General features: G+C 44.0%; 1 protein-coding gene across 1 annotated transcript in view; it reads right to left on the bottom strand.

Annotated features, from left to right (window-relative positions):
- Positions 1-672: 672 nt before the first annotated feature.
- Positions 673-21555, bottom strand: part of LOC149321117 (acetylcholinesterase-like) — a 30987-nt gene continuing 10104 nt past the window's right edge. Inside the window, exon 3 of the mRNA XM_089515859.1 lies at positions 673-1131. Within this exon, the coding sequence (XP_089371985.1) occupies positions 1124-1131 (8 nt within the window). The 3' untranslated portion in view covers positions 673-1123. The remainder of the gene's footprint in view (positions 1132-21555) is intronic.

Genomic DNA, 21555 nt, shown 5'->3' with positions numbered 1-21555 from the left:
TGGCCTCTAAGATGCTGTGAGTGCTACAACTCCTGATGATGTAGTTCTGCTCCATGGATTTTCTTTCCAAGTCTGCAGTGTCAGTTAGCAAACCTTTAACTTTCATTTACAGTGGGTCTTTCCCTTATCCAAGCATAAGGTGAATTCCGCCTATGCTCGTGCCTCATTGGAAACAATGGGGCATGGGTTCACGGTGTGGCATGGTGCATGCACCATGGGAACATGTGCCATTTCCCCAATTGTCACACAGCTTCAGCATAAGCTTGAAGCTACGTATGGTGTGCCCGCATATGGCGCTGATGTACTGTATTTTCAAATACCCATTCAATTTCCCCTTTTCGTCTCTTACCATCTTCTACCACTTATTTTAAATTTGACTAGTAGTATTCACCATAAGTTTCTGACCACCTCATGAGAGGTTTCTTTTCATGCCTGCCTTGAAAATGGGAACCATCTGACTGGGCCTGCATATTCGGGTGAGCAATAAATAACAGGAAAAGTTTTTTAAAAGGAAGGAAGGCAGGCAGGCAGGCAAAAAAGGAAAACATAGCAGCACTTTTAAGACTAATGGTTTTTATTTTTGCATGAGCTTTCATGGATATAGACCCACTGCTTTGAATGCAGTACAGATAACAACAGAACTGCCCCTGACCAAGTCAATGCAGAATTCAATGAAACTGAATGAACAGGTAGGTCATTTTATTGTATCTCGTTTAATCTGGAAAGAAAAAAAAAGAAATCTGAAAATCAGGTGAGGTTGCTTTTTGGTGACAGCAACTTTTTTTAAAATTGTATGAAAGGTAGATAAGAAAAACCTGAAAGGCATTATTCAATTTCTAAGAAGAGAAGTGCATGAGAGAGAGGCAGGAAACTTCTTCTGTAAGCCCTGGTCCTTAAAACTGAGTTAGTGAGAAGTGGTGTGTACTTAGAGACTCCAGAGTAAGGTGGTTCTTGCTTGGTGGAAGTTAGTCAACAGGACACTTAGAAAAAATTCTGTGACTGTTCCTATCAAGAGAATCGTATCAGTTATCCAGGCTTTCCAATGGATCTTTCATGGAGATTCTTGCAACTGAGGACTGGACTCTCCATCTTCCTTTTTGCCTGGGAAAGGAGATTCCTCTTCTTATGCTTCTGCAGAAGAAGAAGGGGGGAAAAACAATGAGAGATAACATTTCCATGTACGACTAAGGAGCCACAGATAAATTTGAATGGATCAGGGATTAAGAGGTTTTCGCAGATTCAGGAAGACAGTAATACATCTCCAAGCTTCAAGGATCTACCAGTTTTTTAGCAGTTTAGCTGCCATGGCTTATCATCCTTTTCCCAAGAAATTCTGGGGTGTTGTATTTTGCTGAGGGCGTAGGGATAGTGTGTTAGTGCTTTTTGATATTATACAGACACATACACACACATTCCTTGGGAAGAAGGAATGAACTACTGTTAATGTAAAATAATTTCATAGTATGGTTATGTCTGAAGTAATCTAAGGCCATATAACCATGCATTTACCTCATTCAGCACTAAACTTGTCATTATTTCCAAAATACTCTCCTACCAGAACAGTTGAATTATGTAGAAAAATCTTAATAAAAGAGGCCAGATATTGCTGTTTGTCTTAAATAAATCAAATTTGATCAGTTCATTTGTGGTGGGGAACTTAAGGTCTTTCAGTTGTTCTTGGACTCTAGTTCCCATGAACCCTCCCAGCCTGGCCATGGATGGGAGGAGAAAGCTCATAGCATAGAAGTCCACTACCATTTAAGGGCCACAGACTATGAATCTATGATTAAAGCAGACCTTTTATTGTCCAGGTTCAAATTTTACAACTATAGAATAACAGATTGTGGCTGCATCTACACTGCAGAATTAATACAGTTTGACACTCCTTTTATTGTCAGTGCTATGGAATTCTGGTTTTAGCCTTCTCTCTCAGAGAGATTGGGTGTCATAACAAAATGCAAATCCCAGGATTCTATATGATGGAGCCATGACAGTTAAAGTGGTTTCAAGCTGCATTAATAAAACTGGCTGTCAAAATATCTCTCAAATGCCCTTTAAAAGGAACTCTTCAAAATAACAAGAAACTATTACATACCTTCCAACATTTGGCATATGAAAACTATTTTATACCTGAATAAAGATATAGAGGAATCCTCTAGCCCCTTTGATTCTAACAAAAATAAATTTCTATTACTGTATAACCTTTTGTGGTGTCCAGTCCACTTCATCATGGATCTGAATAAAGGTTCCTATGTTTAATGTTGTAAGCCACCCCAGTTGCCTTGTGCAGAGGAGCGGGATAAAAATATTTTTATTAATATTATTCCTATTGTCACAAAGTGCTCATCTTTGGTTTTAACCAACATATCTGTGCCACATTTGTCTAATACATTTGTTCTAGCTGTAATTGGGCATGGTCATTGGCTTGAGGTGTCAGACACAATGTCATATTAATGTCCTGCCACTATATTAGGATTAATTAGGGCTGAAGGGTGGGATATAAATACCTAAATAAATAAATAAATAAATTATTATGTTTTTATTATTTTGTCTTACAAAGTGGCTACTTCTCCTTAGTTTTTTTAATAGTCTGGTACGTAACAGCAAACAGCTGCAGCTTGTTGAATATTTTCATCAGCTAATAGATCTGATGTACCCTTAAATATTTGAGTCAGTAGAGAATAGGTCATATTATTCTCCTAGAAATGGGAAGTTAGTACGGGGAGAGAAACCCACAAATAACATGCTGTGCTGGACTGTTTGTAGACAGGTTTCCTAGCTGTCTCTTCAGAAAAGTATGGAGATGAAGAACCAGTATATTGTTGTAAGTCAAGGAGTGTTCATAATCTAAAAGACCAATTTGGGCTCTGACTGTGGTTCATCATTGTAAGAATGAGGTTTGGTCAGGAGAAGGTACCAAGGATTAACATAATGCTAGGAGCTCTTGAGAGAGATGAGAAGAAGAAGAAAAATGGTGGTCTCTCATTCATAGGGTCATCACAAGTCAGCATTGACTTGACAGGAATTAACAAGCAATTAAGAAACCAAACATGTATTCCATTGCACTCAGATACACCGTGCAAAATAAAAAGCTGAACTCACTTGGATTTCCAGATAGTCTTTTTAGAAGATCACAGTGTCGGGCAGGCGAGAGCTGTAAAACCTCAGCAGGTTCAATATTTAAACGGATGAAATTCTTCTGTGTAGCATTATAGAGTGGCCACACTTCTTCACTGGCCTCTGGCCCTATTGGATTCCTGTGGAAGAAGTAACAATATATGAATAATTTGGTATGCAATATGATTGGATAAAAACTGCAAAAAAGGGAAATGATTTAAAGGAATCGTGTAGTGCCTCTGAGACTAACTGAGAAAAAGACATTTGTAGCATAAGCTTTTATGGACTACAGTCAGCTCAAATGCTCCATCTGATATAGTGGACTAGCATCCACAAAAGTTTATGCTAGAAATTTCTTTTTCTCAATTTCTTCTAAAAGGGCTACAAGATTTCTTTATATTTTTCTATGCTGAAATGAACATGGCTGTATCTTTGAACTCAGCAAAAGGAAAATTATTAGTTTCTTGCTCTTTTATTTTTCATAAAGGCCTTTCAACCATCCTAAATATGCCAGTCTATGGGCATGATAAGCTCTGAGGGGGAGTTGTCCTCTAAAAAGAGAGGGACACTTTTTGAAACCACAAGATCTTTCCACAAAGTAACAGAAAAATAGAATTCCAGGAAGCAGCCAGCCAATTGATCAGCGAGGCCTTTCACAAGATACTGAGAATCCTATGCTGCTTACTGTAGACATGAATTGCAATCCAGGAATAGGTCTGTATTTTTTCTATGTCTATTGATGGATTGCTCTTCCTTTCCATAAACAATGAGAGACAACTAATTTTTGTCTTACCCACTTCTGGCGAATTCTGCCCAGTACCGCATCACCCGACGACTCAGTGCCACCTCTGCTTTGGTATATGTTTGGTTAACAGCCAGTACTGCGTCAAGGGTTCCAAATATGTAAGGTACCTCAGCACCATGGGGTGCCCCAGCCCACTCAGGCCAGACAGAGCCAGAAGTATGATGCGTGAAGGAGTATGTATACACAGGACTCCCAGCTTCTCTCATCTTTGCAGCAAACTGAGCTGCTGGGCATACAAAATAATAATCGGCCAAAATGTGTGACACTGCCAAGCGGTATGGTACTGAATTGTTGGCGTCTTCAGTGTATTTCAGTGCAATAGCCTGGGCAACATCATCAGTCACATTTTGTAATTCACGTCGTATCACTTGTAGAAGTTGTTCCCATGACACGATACTGTGATTGCTCCCAGGAAAAAGCAACACTGCAAAAACTGATGCTTCATCAGAACTGAAACCGACAAGAGTTGGTTTAAGCTGAATACGCCCCATCTCCAGAAGCTTTTGTGGGTCATCAGGTAAAAAATCCCCATCTGTTGTGGGTAAAAATGGAAGGTCCATAAGAAAGTTCATTTTCTCAAGATTGGAACTTTCATCTAGAGGAAATTTTGTTGCATTTTTTCCCCATAAGCATGTCATAATTTCACTTTCATTGCCTTCCTTGCAGCCCAGCTGCTGGCTAAATTCAAGTGATCTCTGCTTGGCCTGCTCAGGACTTGACCAAGCCCACATGGCATCAGGAACTCCACTCTGAAGTGCAGCATAAGCAAAAAGGGACTCGCTTTTTGGTGAAAGGAGATGGAATCCAGCAGAGGCTCCTCCAGAACTGTGTCCCAAAATGGTCACTCGATTTGGATCTCCACCAAAGGCAGCTGCATTCTCCTTCACCCAGGTCAGGGCCAGCTGTTGATCCCACATGCCCATGTTTCCTGGGACAGCTGGTGGTAAGTAAAGGAAGCCCAGAGCTCCCAGGCGGTAATTCATGGAGACCACAATGACATTCTCAGTTGCAGCTAAGGAAGCCCCATTATAGAAGTCCAGGGAACCTGTGCCAGTGAAATAGCCCCCTCCATGTATCCAGACAAGGACAGGAGCTGGTGTAGAGGGCTGTGGATGGGGTGCCCAAATGTTAAGAAAGAGACAATCTTCAGACAGAGGCCTATTGACAGCCCACTTGTCTGCATCAGGTGGACTAGTCAGAATATACTGGGGACAGGCATTGCCATAGTCATAGGCTTCCAAGACTTGACTCCATGGCTGATGTGCCCGGGGTTTCTGAAGACGCAACTTCCCCACGGGAGGCTCAGCATATGGGATTCCGAGGAAGGCCATCACAGAGCCAGAGCCAACTGAGAGAAGTTTACCCTTGATAGGGCCAGTGGTGGTAGCCACCACAGGATCATCTTCAGAGGCAGAATTGGTGGTCCATGAAATTAGGATGATGAGGAAGCACGAAACAGAACAGTGAGCACTAAACATTGCAGTCACTGCAGGAAGGAAATCCCAAATAAGTTTACAACAATGCATTGTAATCTATTGCTTTTGTTGCTTCAAATTATTTATACCCACCTTTCTCCTGAGATGGGGCCCAAGGGAGCTTACAACAACGTTAAAGTGAGAAAGAGCTTGTTGTTATCGTATTGTTGTGTGCCTTGAAGTCATTTTGACCTTATGACAACCCTAAGGCAAACCTATCACAAAGTTTTCTTGGCAAGATTTGTTCAGAGGTGGTTTTCCCCTTCTTCTGAGACTAAGAGAGTGTGATTTGCCCAAGGTCACCTAAGTAGCTTCCATGGCCAAGCTAGGATTTGAACCCTGTTCTCCAGAGTCCTAGATGCAACTTCTTAGTCAGGGTTCCCTGAAACCCTAGGCTTCCTCAAGAAACCACAATTTTTTAAAATTATAAACATTTTTGACCTATCGATATAATTAGGCCTCTAATTTTTTATGCAGAGTTTCCCTGAGATCTTCACTTTTTATATAGTGGTTTCATAAGACCTATACATTTTACACAGTAGTTCCTTTTAAAGACATACCCATGTTAGTCTGGAAAATCAGTATGCAAAGGGATCTTGCAGCACCTTTGAGACTAACTGAGACAAAGCTGGTAGCATGAGTTTTCATAGACTTGAGCCTACTTTCTCAGATGCATTGGACAGAACTGAAAGTTAGAAATTGGTAGCACGAGCTTTCATAGATTTGAGCCTACTTCCTCAGATGCATTTGATAGAACTGAATGATAGAGGTTGGTAGCATGCACTTTTGTAGACTTAAGCCTACTTCCTCAGATACATTTGGTGCATCCACCAAATGCATCTCAGGAAGAACTCAAGTCTATGAAAACTCATACTACTAGCTAGTAACTACTATCTTTTAATTAGTCTCAGAGCTGCTGCAAGTTCCCTCTGCATACGGGGGTTCCTTGAGACCTGAAAATGATTTCAAGGGTTCGTTCAGAATTAAAAGGTTTTGGAGAGATGTTGATTTAGCTTGTTCCAATAGAATGCCTGTTCTCTGGAGACAAATACAGCTTGAAACAGAACCCCCCCCCCATCTCTTGCAGTTTCCAGAAATCAAAGGTGAGAGATGTGCTATCCTACGAATCCCCTGCACCCAAAAGGCTGTTTTTGCAGCCATGTTGACCCTTTCCTGGTTAAAAGGAGAAGTAACTATTATGGGATTTGATAGCAAGGAAGCAAAGTTAAATTCATGTGATGTAGGAAAGAAAGGTTGATATACAATAGATAATCAGTGAAGAGTAAATAAAGGTAAAACAATGAGAGGAGGAGAAACCAGACTATATGGTTAAGTGGTGGTTACAGAAAAGAGTCATTTTTAATTTGGGGAGGAATATAGGTTGTGTAGTATATGCCATTAGGGTTTATATTTTTTAATTTGTTTATATTTATGTCGAAGTGTACGTATGTGTATATTTATTTTAAAAACTACTAATACCTTTTTAAAGTGGGGGAGTGAATCATTTAGAATCATAGAATCATAGAGTTGGACGAGGTTCTAAGGGCTATCCAGTCCAACCCAATTCTCCCATGCAGGAAGACACCATCAAAGCACTCTTGACCGATGCCCATGCAGCCTCTGTTTAAAGACCCCCAGAGCAGGAAACTCCACTGCACTCCAATGGAGTGTGTTCCCCTGTTTTTGGAAGCACTCAGAACTAGGGTTGCCATAACCCGGCTGCAACCGGGTTTTTCCCGGTTTTGGCGGCACCTGCCCGGTCACGGCATGGGTGCAGCCAAAAACCGGGAAAAGCCCGGTTGCAGCGGGGTTGCTAGGCAACCCTCAGGGCCTCGCTGCCTTCCTCCTCCTCCACCGCGCATGGCCGCGCGGAGGAAAAGTAGGGCAGCGAGGCCTGGGGCTGAGGAGTCTGCAGGGAGGCGGCGCCTCCTGGGCGCAGCCGCGCCAACCTCCCCACCTCCCTGCAGCCTCCTCGCCTGCTTCCTTGGTCCCTGCAGGGGCCAGGAAGGAAGCGAAGCCCTGGCGATGGCCGGCGGCCTGCTCGCCTCCTTCCTGGTCCCTGCGGGGGCCAAGAAGGAGGCGAGGCCCCGATCCTGGCCTCCGATCGTGGCGAGGCCCGGGGCCCAGGCAGGGAGGGAAAGCCTCCTTAAGTGGAGGCTTTCCCTCGCCGCTTGGCTTCCGCTCCCCGCCGCGATCGCGAGGGGAAATGTAGGACAAAATTTTCAAATGTAGGACACATTTTTGTGTGTCCTACATTTTTCCCGGTTTGGAGGTCCGGCACTATGGCAACCCTACTCAGAACTGATATGATAATGACAGGAAAATGTCTGCCAAAATGCCACTAAAAGTAACTTTTGAAAGTAGCTTTTGTAAACAACAAGAAATCATCCTTCATTGTACCAGTAAAGAAATTTTCCCCTTCTGTTACTTTTGAAATACAATTTCTTTACCCTTGTTATTCCTCTTCTTTAAAAAAAATCCCCAGAAGTAATTATTGGTAACTAACTACAGGTAACTTCCAGGTTCTGGACTTAAGTAATTTATCACTCTGCACCAATCTGTTCTTAGGGCTGGAAATGCTATTTTCACAGCAGGCTGAACCACATGGCCACTTTCACACTGCATAATTGCAGCTGTTTGATACCACTTCAACTGCCAATGGTACATCTTACTGAACCTGGGGATTTGTAGTTTGGTGAGGCACTAGAGCTTTCTAGCAGGACACTCTCCATACCTTATTAAACTACAAATCCCAGAATTTTATACCAAAGAGCCATGATGATTAAAGTAGGCTGAAAAGCTATAACTATGTGGTATGAAAGGGGCTTCATTTTTAGAAGAGATTTCTCTGGAAGTCTAAGCAGGACCATAGCAGAGATCCAGGAAGAATAGGTGGGCACTGGGTAGCCAGGAAAACCTGGAGTTTCTATCCTAACATTACTACTCAATCCCAAAACTTCTATCAATTTTCCAACGATCACTGAAGTAAAATTTCTGGATTGTATGGACTCACCTCCTTGATAGGGTTTTGCCACCCTCACAGTCCAGTACAATCAAGGCAGAGCTGACCAATGTGTTTCCCTGGAGTAGTTACAAGTAGTCACCAGGGAGAGAGCAGCTCTCTATATGTACAGTTGGAAAGAGCAATGACCACTCGGACTGTGTCCATGCTGTGGGAGGAGGCTGCAAAATACAGGGAAGGCTTTAATGCCAGCAAATGTCAGTGTACTTCCAACTGCCCATGGCATGCCCATTCCTTGAATAAAGTGTGCAAAAGGTTGTCTGATAATAGGTAGGTGACAGTTGTCCATGAAACCCATTACATGAAACGCCATTATATAAAGAGAATGGCATTGGGAACACTTCCTTGCAATGTCATTTCAGAATTATGGTGACCCTAAAGTGAAGGCTTTTCTTGGCAAGATTTGTGTAGAGGTGAGTTGCCATTGCGTCCCCCGGAGGCTGAGAAAGTATGACCCAGCCAAGGTCATCTTGTAAGTTTCCATGGCTGAGTGGACCCTAGTCTCCCCCAGTCCTGATCCAACACTCCGCTACACCATTTTCTACAGAACCTACAGCACATTTTGTGCTTGATTCTGTTTCAGAGGTATACATCAGGAGGGAAAGGTAGAGCCTGTGAGCCACATGTTTACTGCCAAATTCCTTTTTTGTGGGCCTGCAGCCCCCCCCCCCCCCCCAGTTTATTGAAAAATGCTTTTGCTCATGACAGTTTGGGTTCAACTGTCTCCAACAACCACCCAAAACAAAAAATTGGCCATTCTGAGGCCCAAACCCAAGCCAGTGGTCCTGCTGGGAGCAATAGTGTGGCTCATGCAAGAGATTGCAGGGAGGAGAAGGTCCCCTCACTCTTTTCACAGTTGCCCATCTCTCGCTATACCAGATGAGGGAACTGGAATGATGGAAGCATGACCTCCTAAGAATTGTTTGGGTCTATTATGAAGAGAAAGGGAAGGGAAGAAGATGGAGAAAAAATATAGCAACAAGGAATGCAGAGAAGGAGTGGAGGGAAAGCAAAAGGAAAGGAAGGCATGAGGAAGAGAAAGAAAAGAAGCAGCAAGCCAAAGCCATGCCTTGAAAGCATAAAAAGATCAGAAGAGGGAAGAGAGAGAAGGAAACCCCAACCAAGATGTTTCCCTGAAACTGGGATTGCCTTCTGTTGCCACTAGATGCCTCCTTTGTTTCCCAAAGGATTGCCTGGATACAACTGTTGGACAGACAGGTCCTGCCTGTGTCACTTGATGGACTGGTCAAAGTATTTAAAAATAGTAGGTTGAACTGGCTTATGCTGTAGTATTAACTGGGAGAATACAAAACTGCATACTTGAGAGGGTGCAGAAAATCCTCACCACACACATGGGCATACCCCCCCCACACACACACACACACAACTTTCTGACTTATTTATGCCCCGTTTATAAAAATGTTCTGTCTGGAACTTTAGCATTTCTGTATCTCCAGTCGTGCATTGAATTATTCCCTCAGAAGGAAGGGTGACTTTCTTCCCAAATGGAAGATATCCCTCCATCAACAGGGAATGGATGTCAGTGAAGATGAAGTGAATGTCCTCCTAGTTAGATGCCACCTGTCTGACTGTGGTGAAACACACTGGCTGGGAACTCAAGCTCACAATGTGGCTCTTGGTTCCTCCTGTCATTCTGACTCTCTTGTCACATCTTCTGACCCTTCAAAGATGTTATGAGTGCTATAACTCCTGATGGTACAATTCTGCTCCTTTATTTTTTCCCCAAGGCTTTAATGTAAATTCACAAACTTTAAATTTTATTTATTTTCAAGTATCCATTCAAATTCTCCTTTTTCTCTCTTAGTCTATTACTTATTTTAATTTCAACTAGCAATTTTCACCTTCACATTTCTGACCATTTGAGACAGTGCAAGAAAAAAACTGTTGAAACAGTTAATATCAGGCCATGTAAAAGGAAAGAAAGCCAACAACCACCTGGAATTGATGAGCTAGACACTGGAAAGGAAAAAGAAGCCATACCGAAATATAGATAAGGACAGGATGTCCTTTTAACGAATGATCCATTGTCTGCCGGGAATCCCCCCTTATTTTGGGTAGTTTTCATTTGCATATGCTGGGTCTTGATTGTAGTGTTTTTCAAGGCTGGTAAGACCTTGCAATTCAACAACAGAACAATACACAGTTTAACGTGTAAATCACATCCTCTCAACCAACAGTATATGTACCCCACTCTCTTCCATGCCAGCGTTCTCTGAAGATGCCAGCAGGGACGTAGCCAGGATTTTGGGAAGGGGGGGTCCAGACTAAGTGCCACCATTATAATGGGGCTTGGGTGCCGCAACGCAGTAGCACACACCATTCCTTTTATCTAACGGAAGGGGGGGATCCGGACCCCAAGAAACCCCCCCTTGGCTATGTCCTTGATGCCAGCCACAGCTGCTGGCAAAACATCAGGAATAAACTCTTCTAGAACATGGCCTCAGAGCCCGAAAAACCCACAAAAAACTGTAGATGCAGGCTGTGAAAGCCTTCAACTTCACATTGGCTCCCTTGACCTCAGCAAGGTAGTGTGTGCATGTTTGTGTGTGTGTGTGCGTGTGTTCATGCACGTGTGCACTGAAGCTGGCTGTTCTCTCTATTGGGAAGATAATACTCTTGCATGTCTGGACGTTCCCCTCTGGCTTATTTCACAAAGCAACATTGTTGCATGGTAAGTATTGTGCTGTGTCCCCCAGTACAGAAAGATCTCACCTCAGATCATTTTTGAGAAATGAGATAGATTTTTATATAGCTTTAGAATGATAACAAGAGAACTGTTCCTTACAAATACATTACAGAATTCAATGAAACTGAAGAGTTTGGCCCGGTATAGACTGGACTGGAGATTTGCGCCAGCCTGGGTCAAAAGTAGGGCTCAGTAGAGCAGAGAGTCCACAAGCTCCCGAGCCCTACCGTGTGCCACAGGTGCCATTTTGGCATGCCGTCATTTACAAGGGCATGTGATGATGGCGTCTGCCATGCGCAGTGCCCAAATGGCACTGCGCATGGGGAGTGTCATGAGGGCATGACATGACCCTTATGGTGCTCCTATAGTACTGGCAAAAGCAGCTCCTTTTCAAGGCTTCTTTTCTTGGCAGGTTGGGGGCATGGTGTCCAGTTGCTGCATCCCCAGCTCCGCGCATCCAGGGGCAGCACAGAACCACTCCTTTTGGGCTGTTTGTACAGCCCCTTTATCACTTGGACTTTAAAACCATCTGAAGCCTCCCAGGTTGCAGCCGGGACACAGGATGGAGGTGGAGATTATCACATGCTAAATCGCTGCCTAATCACCACCCGCCATCAGCCAGGGTCCAAGCTGGGTTCCAGCTGTGCTCCACCAGCACTTTTTCAAAGTCAGAAGCTTTCCAGCTTCCAAAAAGTGCTGACGGAGCGCAGCTTGAACCCGGGCTGATGGTGGACAGCTATTAGGTGGTGGTTTAGGATGCAATAATCCTCCTCTCCATCCTGCAGACTGGCTGCAGCCCGGGAGGCTTGAGATATTTCTAAAGTCCATGTGATAAGTTCATGAATGAATAGCTCATTTTTTAAAATTGCATTTCAGTTAGTGTGGGCAAAGAAAAAGAAATTGGAAAATTGGGAAGGGGGTGGTCTTTAGTGAGAGAAACTATTTGTTTTTAAAAAAGAAAAGCTGTACACAATCAAGCAGAGTTGGAAAAAACAGGTTTATTAAAAGTTGTTTTGGGTTTTGTTTTTGTTTTGTTTTGTTTTTTTGGTTGAAACAGGTTGGGGGGTGTTTAAATCAAATTGTTTACATTAATGTTTCAATGAAAAACATCAATCTTGCTTATTATATTAATACTGTATTAGAAATCTTGGTCAACCATGTTTTAATGCTAACATTAACAATCCTGAGTTATTAGGCTTGGATATGATTTACATCTTTCAATAAAAGACCAGGCTATATATAAAAACATACAAAGTACTCTAGGACTTGTTTTGGTTGAACTTATGTTAACTGAAGAACTTGTTTTTGAATTACATTTCATGCACTATAAAATAAAGTGATTAGAAAGAAGGAACTGGCACTGGATAGTTGTCTAACAATTAACAACTGCCAATAAATTTATAAAGTGAAAATGTTTAAATTCATACAGTCATTGTGGTTCCAGTAAGGGGATTGAAACTTATAATAATAGCCAGACTTTTAAAAACTATACAGTCGGTCCTTGTTATCCACTGGGGTTTGGTTCCAGGACCCACCTGTGGATACTAAAATCCATGGATGCTCAAGTCCCATGATATACAATGGGGTAGTAAAACGATGTCCCTTATATACAACGGTAAAATCAAGGTTTGCCTTTTGGAATATATATGTGTGTGTATATATATATATATATATATATATGTATATGTATATGTATATATATATGAATATTTTTGAAGACTTGGATGGTTGAATCTGTGGATAAAGCATCAGAAAATGTGGAGAGCTAACTGATGAATAACCATTTTTTTAAAAAACGAGAGTGGTCTTTTTTAAAAAGTCATATGATTTAACCAAGGTTTAAGCCATGGTTTAAATCAACCAAATTGCAGTCAAGATGTGAGCAAGCTGGGATACACATTTTGATTTCTGAGAGAAGTGCATGGAAGAGAGGCTGGAAACCTTGCCCCTTCTCATAAGACCTAAATCTGGGGTGGGGGAAAGTAGTGTGTAACTGGAGAGAGAACAAAGTAAGGTGGTTCTTGCTTGGTGGAAATTGGTCAACAGGATATTTAGAAAGACCTCTGTGACTGTTCTTATCAAGAGAATAGCATGAGGTAACCAGGCTTTCCAAGTGATCATTCATGGAGATTCCTGTTGCTGCAGACTGGACACTCCATCTTCCTCCTTGCCTGGGAAAGTAGATTCCTCTTCTTTTATCTCTGCAGAAGAAAGAAAGAAACAATGGAAGAAAAGAGAACATTTCCATGTACAGCTCAGGAGCCACAAATATTTTGAATGGAGCAGGAATTATGAAGATTTTATAGATTCTGGAAGACAGTAATACATCCCCAAATTACAGGGGTCTGTGAGGTTTTTTTTTTTAGCAGTTTTGCTTCCATGACTTGACTTAATTTAATTGTATTTTAATTCTATTTTAGTGTGGATGGGAGGGTTGGGGGGTTGGGATATAATGAGGGTTTGGGATATAATGAAATCCCATGTTGTTATTGTATTTTATGGATACTTTTAGTGTAAGCCACTTCAATAGTTTGGAGAAGCAGGATACAATTATTATTATTATTATTATTATTATTATTATTATTATTTCCCACAGAGGAATTCAGGGGTATTGTATCTTGCTGAGGGTATAGAATTATTGTGTTAGTTTTTGGTACTACCATACAAACACACACAATCCAGAAGTCTGATTCCTTTGGAGAGGGGAATGAATTACTGTCAACGCAAATTAATTTCATAAAAATATATATGTCTGAGGTATATTAACACAAGATAGCCACGTATGTACATATTCCAACAGTAGAGCAAAGTCATTATTTCAAAAAGGCTATCTCCTACCACAAGATTCCAATTATGTAGAAAAATCTTAATAAGAGAGGATCCAGGTTTTACTCCTTGTATTGAATAAATGAGATTTCATCACTTCATCCATGGTCAGGAGCCTACTACCTTATCACATGGCGAAAATCGGAGGGAAATCAGGGGCTTAAACAGCAATTACCTGTTTCATAGCAATGTTGTATGAAAATCTTAATTGTGATATCATGTTTTGTTTGGGATAATCGCTATTTAAATCCTCAATTTTGCCGAATTTTCCCCACATGATAAGGTCCCTAGAGTCTTAGGACCTTATCACATGGGTGAAATCAGGCAAAATCGGGGGTGTAAACATTGATTTTCCAGCCCAAAATGCGATTTTCACATGACCTTGCTATTAAACAGGCAATAAACAGGAACAAATCATTTTCAGGGAAATCCCAAAAATGAATTGTTGCTGTTTATTGCCTGTTTAATAGCATTGTGTGTGAATATCTTAATTGCGATATCATGTTTTGCACTGGATAATTGCTGTTTAAACCTCCGATTTTGCCCAATTTCCCCCATGTGATAAGGTCTCTAGAGTAGAAATCTTGTTGAATTCTAGTTCCCTTAAACCCAGTGTAGCATAATGGTTTGAGGGCTGGACTAAGTCTCTTGAGACCAGGGTTCAAATTCCAGCTCAGCCATGGAAACCCACTGGGCAACCTTGGGAAAGACACACACTCTCAGTTTCAGGGGGAGGCAATAACAACCCCCCCAAACAAATCCTGCTAAGTAAACCCTATGATAGTGTCACCTTAGGGACACCATAAGGCAGAAATGACTTGAAGACACACCACCACCACCACAATCCTTCTCTGGAGAAAGGTTTAAATTACAACACTTTTTAAATTGAGATAGTGTGTGTGTGTGTGTGTGTGTGTGTGTCCATATAACCTCCTTTATGTGGTTAGGACTAGTAAATCTCTAAGGACAAGGATCACTGAACATAAAAGTAAACTTTTATGCTAAAGGATGCACCCATTGGAAAACATGATCAGCAATCACATCATCATCTTCACAGATACACTCCAAGCAGAAGCAGATAATTTCAATGTCGTGTCAACCATTCCTATAATGACATATTACATCTGTGATAATAGTTTATCAACAATGAACTACCTTGGAGAAAGAAATAAGGAGACATACTCACAAGTCAGTAGAAATATTAGTAACCTCAATAGCAATCCAAAATACATAGTGTTCTTCCATGTCCTCAAAGTTTCTATAGCCCTGTTTATAGATGTATAGATGTAATATATTTTATAATATATTTTAATATATATTTATAGATGCATAGATGTAATATGTCATTATAAGAATGGTCAGACAATGAGCACTAATCAAGCAGAAACTAATCCTCTTTTGCAGACCCTCCCACCCTGAGGCCTGCCATTAGCAACAGAACAATCCACATGCAAATCCCTCCTGCCTTTCCAAGTCACACAGTATATTTATACCCAGCTCCTTTCCAGGCAAGCATTCTCTGAAGATGCCAGCCACAGATGCTGGCGAAACGTCAGGAAGAAACTCTTCTAGAACATGGCCACATAGCCCAAAAAACCCACAAAAAACTATGGATGCCAGCCATGAAAGCCTTCGACTTCATAGTTGACATAATGTTGAAATTGTGAACGACTGAAGACAATTTGGCCAAAACAACCTTCAGAAGTTATCCCAGGGGATGGCCGTATCTGCTTCTGCTTGAAATTTATCCACTTATAAATTATCTGCTTGTAAATTATGTCTGCTTGTAATTTATGTCCCATAGGTCCAAAACACATTGCAAAATTAATCCAGTTTCAGACCGCTTTAACTGCCCTGGCTCAGTGCTAGGGAATCCTGGGAATTGTAGTTTATTGTGGCATTAGAGCTTTCTAACAGAGAAGGCTAAATATCTCACAAAACTGCAAATCCCAGAATTCCCTATCATTGATCCATGGCAGTTAAAGCGGGCTCAAACTGGATTATTATTGCACTGTGTTTTTTATCACAACCTGGATATTCTAGCCTGGTGAATTTCACTGTTATTTATTGTCTGAACCTACTAAATAAATCTTCTCCTTCTATTCCATGACTCTCCGTTCATATATATTAGCACCTGGAAATTCATGGTTTGTCTGCTTATTGGGGCAGGATACTGTGCGCTGAAGCTGGGATTATAGCCCTTGTGTGGATTCAGCCAATGATCTTTGGTCCTTCAGGTGTTTTGGACTTCAGCTCCCAGAACCCCCAGCCATCTTGGCCAGCAGTCAGGAATTCTGGGAGCTTAAGTCCGAAACGTCTGGAAGACCAAAGTTCAGGAATCACTGCTTCAGATCCTTTGTTACATGCACCTAATTTTTACCCACTATCTGGAAGTTACTACTAAGGGTCATATAGACCAACCCTCTTCGGCCGTGCAGGAGTACATAGGATCCTAGAGGTGGAAGTTACTACTCAGGGCCATATAGGCCGACCGTCTTCGGCCATACAGGAATACATAAGATCCGAGAGCTGGAAGTTACTACTAAGGGTCAAATAGGCCTACCCTCTTCGGCCGTGCAGGAATACAAAGGATCCTAGAGCTGGAAGTTACTACTAAGGGTCATATAGACCAACCCTCTTCAGCTGTGCAGGAATACATAGGAGGATCCTAGAACTGGAAGTTATAACCAAGGGTCATATAGACCAACCCTCTTCGGCCGTGCAGGAATACAGATAATTCCAGAAAGCAGGAAGGGAAAGGATTAACTGGGATAATTGGGATAATTTGCAATGGAAAGAAGCTGAGGACAAAGGGCAAAAAAGAAAGAGAAACTGGTACATTATTAAAAGCAGGTGAGAAATTGGGAAGTCAGAAGGTTTGAAGGAAAAACACAGCAAAGTGCATGAACACAGAAATTACTATTTAACACAACCATTTTTATTATACAATAACAATAGTAGGACTGCCTTTCGCCAGCCTTTTTGGACTCTCTGCTGCTGGTTTTGCCTCCTTGGCCTGCTGCTGCTGGACTCATCAACAGGGAGCTGGTTCTTCATCATCCTCCCATTCTCTGCTGCAGAAGGAAGGAAGGAAGGAAGGAAGGAAGGAAGGAAGGGGAAAAGGAGATTTCCCCCTGAGTCTGGAGCTGCCTCCTGGGCAGAGAGGAGGGTGGCAACAGCAGCAGGGCCATGCCAGTCTCAGGCAGCATCAGAGACCCATCCTCATCCTCTGCCTCTGGCTCCAGGAGTCTAGTCCTGGATTACTGGGAGCTAGGGTTGCCATATCCCGCCGGGGGGCGGGACAATCCCGGTTTGGGCGGTGCCATCCCGGTCCTGGTCCGGTTTGGTGCCCAAACCGGGACAGCCCCGCCCACCTCAGCCACCTCAGCCCCCGCGGCGGCTCCAAGGCCTTGCTGAGGCCTGGGAAGGCTCTCCGCGGTTGGAGCTCCAGCCGCGGAGACGCTCCCTCCCGGGCCCCAGCGAGGCCTTGGAGGCGGCTCTGCGGTCGGAGCTCCAACCGCGGGGTCCTCCAAGGCCTCCGCGAGGCCAGGGAGGAGGAGGAGGCCGCTTCCCACCGCGGCAATCGCCGCAATGAGGGGCGGCCCCCGCCTCTTTCCCGGCCTGGGAGCCGGCCGAGGCTTCCTCCCAGACCAGGAGGAGGAGGAGGACACTTCCCCTCGCGGCAATCGCCGCGATGAGGGGCGGCCTCCGCCTCTTTCCCGGCCTGGGAGCCGGCCGAGGCTTCCTCCCAGACCAGGAGGAGGAGGAGGACACTTCCCCTCGCGGCAATCGCCATGATGAGGGGCGGCCCCGCCTCCTTCCCGGCCTGGGAGCCGACCGAGGCTTCCTCCCAAGCCGGGAGGAGGATGAGGCTGCTTGGCACCATGGCGATCGCCGTGATTCCAAGCCACCCCGCGCCCCTTCCTGGCCTGGGAGCAGGCCTAGGCTTCCTCCCAGACCGGGAGGAGGACGAGGCTGCTTGGCACCGCGGTGATCGCCGCGATTCCAAGCCGCCCCACGCCCCTTCCTGGCCTGGGAGCAGGCCTAGGCTTCCTCCCAAGCCGGGAGGAGGAGGACAAGTTTTAAAAATGTAGGACCTTTTTTTAAATTTCCTAGCCAGGAATTTTTTTTTAAGTCCTACATTTTCAAACCTTGTCCTACATTTGTCCCAGTTTGGAGGTCCTCAATTATGGCAACCCTACTGGGAGCCCTCCTCTTTCATGGGAAGGGAGGGAGGGAGAGGGGAAGTGAAGAAGGGGGAAAAGGGAAAGGAGGAGGGGAAGAAGGGAAGGGAGGAGGGGAAGGGGAAGGAGGGAAAGGAAGGAGGGAAAGGAGAGAAGGAAGGGGGGAAGGGGAAAGAGGGAAGGGAGGAGGGAAAGGAACGAGGGAAAGGAGAAGAAGAGAGGAAGGAGGGAAAGGAGAAGAAGGGAGGAAGGAGGGGAAGGAAGGAAGGAAGGAAGGAAGGAAGGAAGGAAGGGGATGTAGGGAAGGAAGCAGGTTGAAAGGAAGGACGGAAAGGAAGGAGAGAAAGAAGGAAAGAGGGAAGGAAGGGAGTAAAGAAGGAGGAAAGGAAGGAGGGAGGAAGGAAGGGATGTAGGGAAGGAAAGAAGGAAGAAAAGGAAGGAAGGAAGGAAGGAGAGAGAGAGGGAATGAATAAAAGAAAAAGGAAGGAAGGAAGGAAGGAAGGAAGGAAGGAAGGAAGGAGGTAGAAAGGAAGGACGGAAAGGAAGGAGAGAAGGAAGGAAAGAGGGAAGGAAGGGAGAAAAGAAGGAGGAAAGGAAGGAGGAAGGAAGGAAGGAAGGAAGGAAGGAAGGAAGGAAGGAAGGGACCAGAACTTCTTTTTGGGTGGCATGGATATCTATTTTATAATAAATTAAACTCTAAGAAGCCATTTAATGATCATTATATCAGGCACTGACTATTAAGAGTATTGCTTGAGTATTAAAGCTAAATGTTGTCCAGTCCTCCCGAAATGGGCCTCCATAAAGGAACCTTTTTGTAACCGGGTTCAGCTAAGCCAAGAAAAATGGGGAACGCATGAAGATCTGATGGATCAAAAGGGCAAAAGACATACAAATAAAGCCACAAGAGCCATTGATATCAGAAGGCCTTGGCTGTGCCTGGTTTACTTAATAGACAGATTAGGGAAAGGTTTATAATGGATGTCAAGACTAGCAATTGGCGAAGCAGATATGGAATTGGAAAAATTTGTTAAATCAGATTTTTTATAAAATGTTATTAAAAATTGAATTAGTGGATGAACAAGTCAAAACCCAGATGGTGAAATGGGCGCATGATTTGGGACAAAATATAGATTTTGCTCAGAAATGGAAAATGAAGACCATAAATAATGTAAAGGACTGGTTGATAAAATGGTATGATGTTCTAGAAACTGATCAATTAAGACATTTCTTAAAGAAGAATTCAATGAATCCATCTGAAAAGCAATGGAAGCCTTTGATAAAATGTTTAAAAACAGAATGGGGAAAAGACTTCACTTTTGAACTGGAATGATAAAGATATTTGGAAAACAGTGACTATACTTTAAAGCATCCACAAATAAATGGACTTTACAATCCTGTCTGCGATTGGAGATACTTCTTGCAAATGGAGCATGTTTCCTTTTAGATTGTAAGGAATATATTTCGCTGTGAATAATGTCTGGAGACCTCATTGAATACTAGAAGGCAGGAGACCTCCAGAAAAAGAAGGAAGGGGAGATTTGGCTTAGACATAGAAGGAGATTTCTCTATGGCTTCTTAGGAAAGAAGATGAATTGTATGTTTGTGTTTACATTTGATATATCATTTCTTTTTAAAAATTTAGTGAATATATTTTAAAAAAGAAAGGAAGGAAGAAGAGGATGAAGGAGAAGAGGAAAGAGGAAGAGGAGGAAGAAGAGGAAAGGAGGAAGGAGAGGAAAGAGAGGAAAGAGGAGGAAGGAGATGAAGGGAAGGAAAGAGGGAGAGGAAAGAGGGATAGGAAAGAGGAAGAGGAAAGAGGGAGAGGAAAGAGGAAGTAGAAAGAGGGAGAGGAAAGAGGGAAAGGAAAGAGGGAGAGGAAAGAGGGAAAGGAAAGAGGGAAAGGAAAGAGGGAGAGGAAAGAGGGAGAGGAAAGAGGAGGAAGGGGTGGAAGCTGGCGCTTAGGGGAGCCCAGCCAACTGACCAGCAGTGGCAGGATGGATGGGCATGGTGGGCAGGGCCTACTGGGAGATATAGTGCTGTCTTCCTTCCTTCCTCTTCCTTCCTTCCTTCCTTGACTGAGCTCAAAGCACCCAGCTGGACTCTGGGAGTTGAAGCTCCAGAGCTCAATCCAGACCCAGGTTTCGGTGCTAGCACTCTCCTCATCTTCTCCATTGGTGCAGACTGCGTCCCATCACTTGAACCCAGGACAGGCAGCTCGACCTGGACGGGACATTTTCAGCCTGGGTGGAACCGGTGGGATTGACCCACCCCAAATGGGGAAATGTCCGCACCCAACGTCCTAGTGTCACAACGAGGAAAGGCGTGATGGCATCCTTCTCTTCTTGGCCAGAGGCAGCAGAGAGTCCTAAGACGACGAGGGTCCTTTGGGCACCCTTTGGCTCTTGTGGAGGGGTGCCGGGTATGCCAGTTTTATTTCCCCTGGTTTCTAGGGCTTCTTCGAAGGCCCTGGGCAGCTGGCATCCCCTGGGCTTGAGATACCCGGATTTGTTGGCTTCTGAGTGGTCTCTCCACAGCTGCCACGTCCTGGTCAGAGGCCACTTGCGCGCTTGGCCTTCTTCCTCTCTGGCCAGTTGCCACCTCCTGCTTAGGGATTTGGGGCAGGTGGGGCTGGACCCTGCTGAAAAAGTCCTCCATTACTTGTAGCACGGAGGCCAAGGTCTGTGCGCTGTCTTTGCCCTCATGCGTCTTCACCTGGACTCCGCTCTTAAAGTCCTCCAGGGCTTGAGATATAGACAGCAGTTTCTGCCTGTTTTCCTGGTGTTCCGCTATGTCAATGGGCCAAGGCTGAGCGAAGAGAGGCACCTGGGAGAACGAAAATGGTGTCATACTCTGCTCCTAGAACATGGACATGGTTTCTGACTCAGGGACAGAAGTGGTGGACCTGCGACTGAAGGAGTGGACATGCTGGGAGCAGCCTCTGATGCACTGGACATGACTAAACTTACAACTGAAGCAGTGGACCTGCTGGGACCTGATGCTGAAGAAGTGGGCATGCTAGGGTATGATGGGACCTGATGCTGAAGGAAGGAGTGGACATGCTAGGACATAATGGGACCTGCGACTGAAGGGTGGACATGCAGGGACCAGCCTCTAGACATGACTGGACTTGCAACTGAAGCCAATAGACATGGACTTACCGTGGCATCTGATTCTTGAACCAATTCCAGGTACTGGTTAAAAAAAAACCGTGGTTCCCACTATGTTTGTGCCAGTTCCAGGAATCGGTTTGGGAATCGGCAAGTGGCGAGGGGAAGCTTGATGGCCCATCCCGTCACTGGCTTCTCCTGGCCCCAAAATCCCCAGTCCAGCCTCCTTACCAGCTTCTTTGGCCTCTGACCGGGTTCCCTGCGACCTGTTTTTAAACTTCCTGCAGCTGAGGAAGCCGGAAGAAGGTCTCA

Source organism: Sceloporus occidentalis, unplaced genomic scaffold, assembly GCF_023333645.1.
Source record: "Sceloporus occidentalis isolate IW3139 unplaced genomic scaffold, rSceOcc1.0.p SCAF_1, whole genome shotgun sequence".
NCBI classification, from domain to species: domain Eukaryota; kingdom Metazoa; phylum Chordata; class Lepidosauria; order Squamata; family Phrynosomatidae; genus Sceloporus; species Sceloporus occidentalis.
Note: the sequence above shows the minus strand (reverse complement) of the source record. Positions and strands in the feature narration are given on the sequence as shown.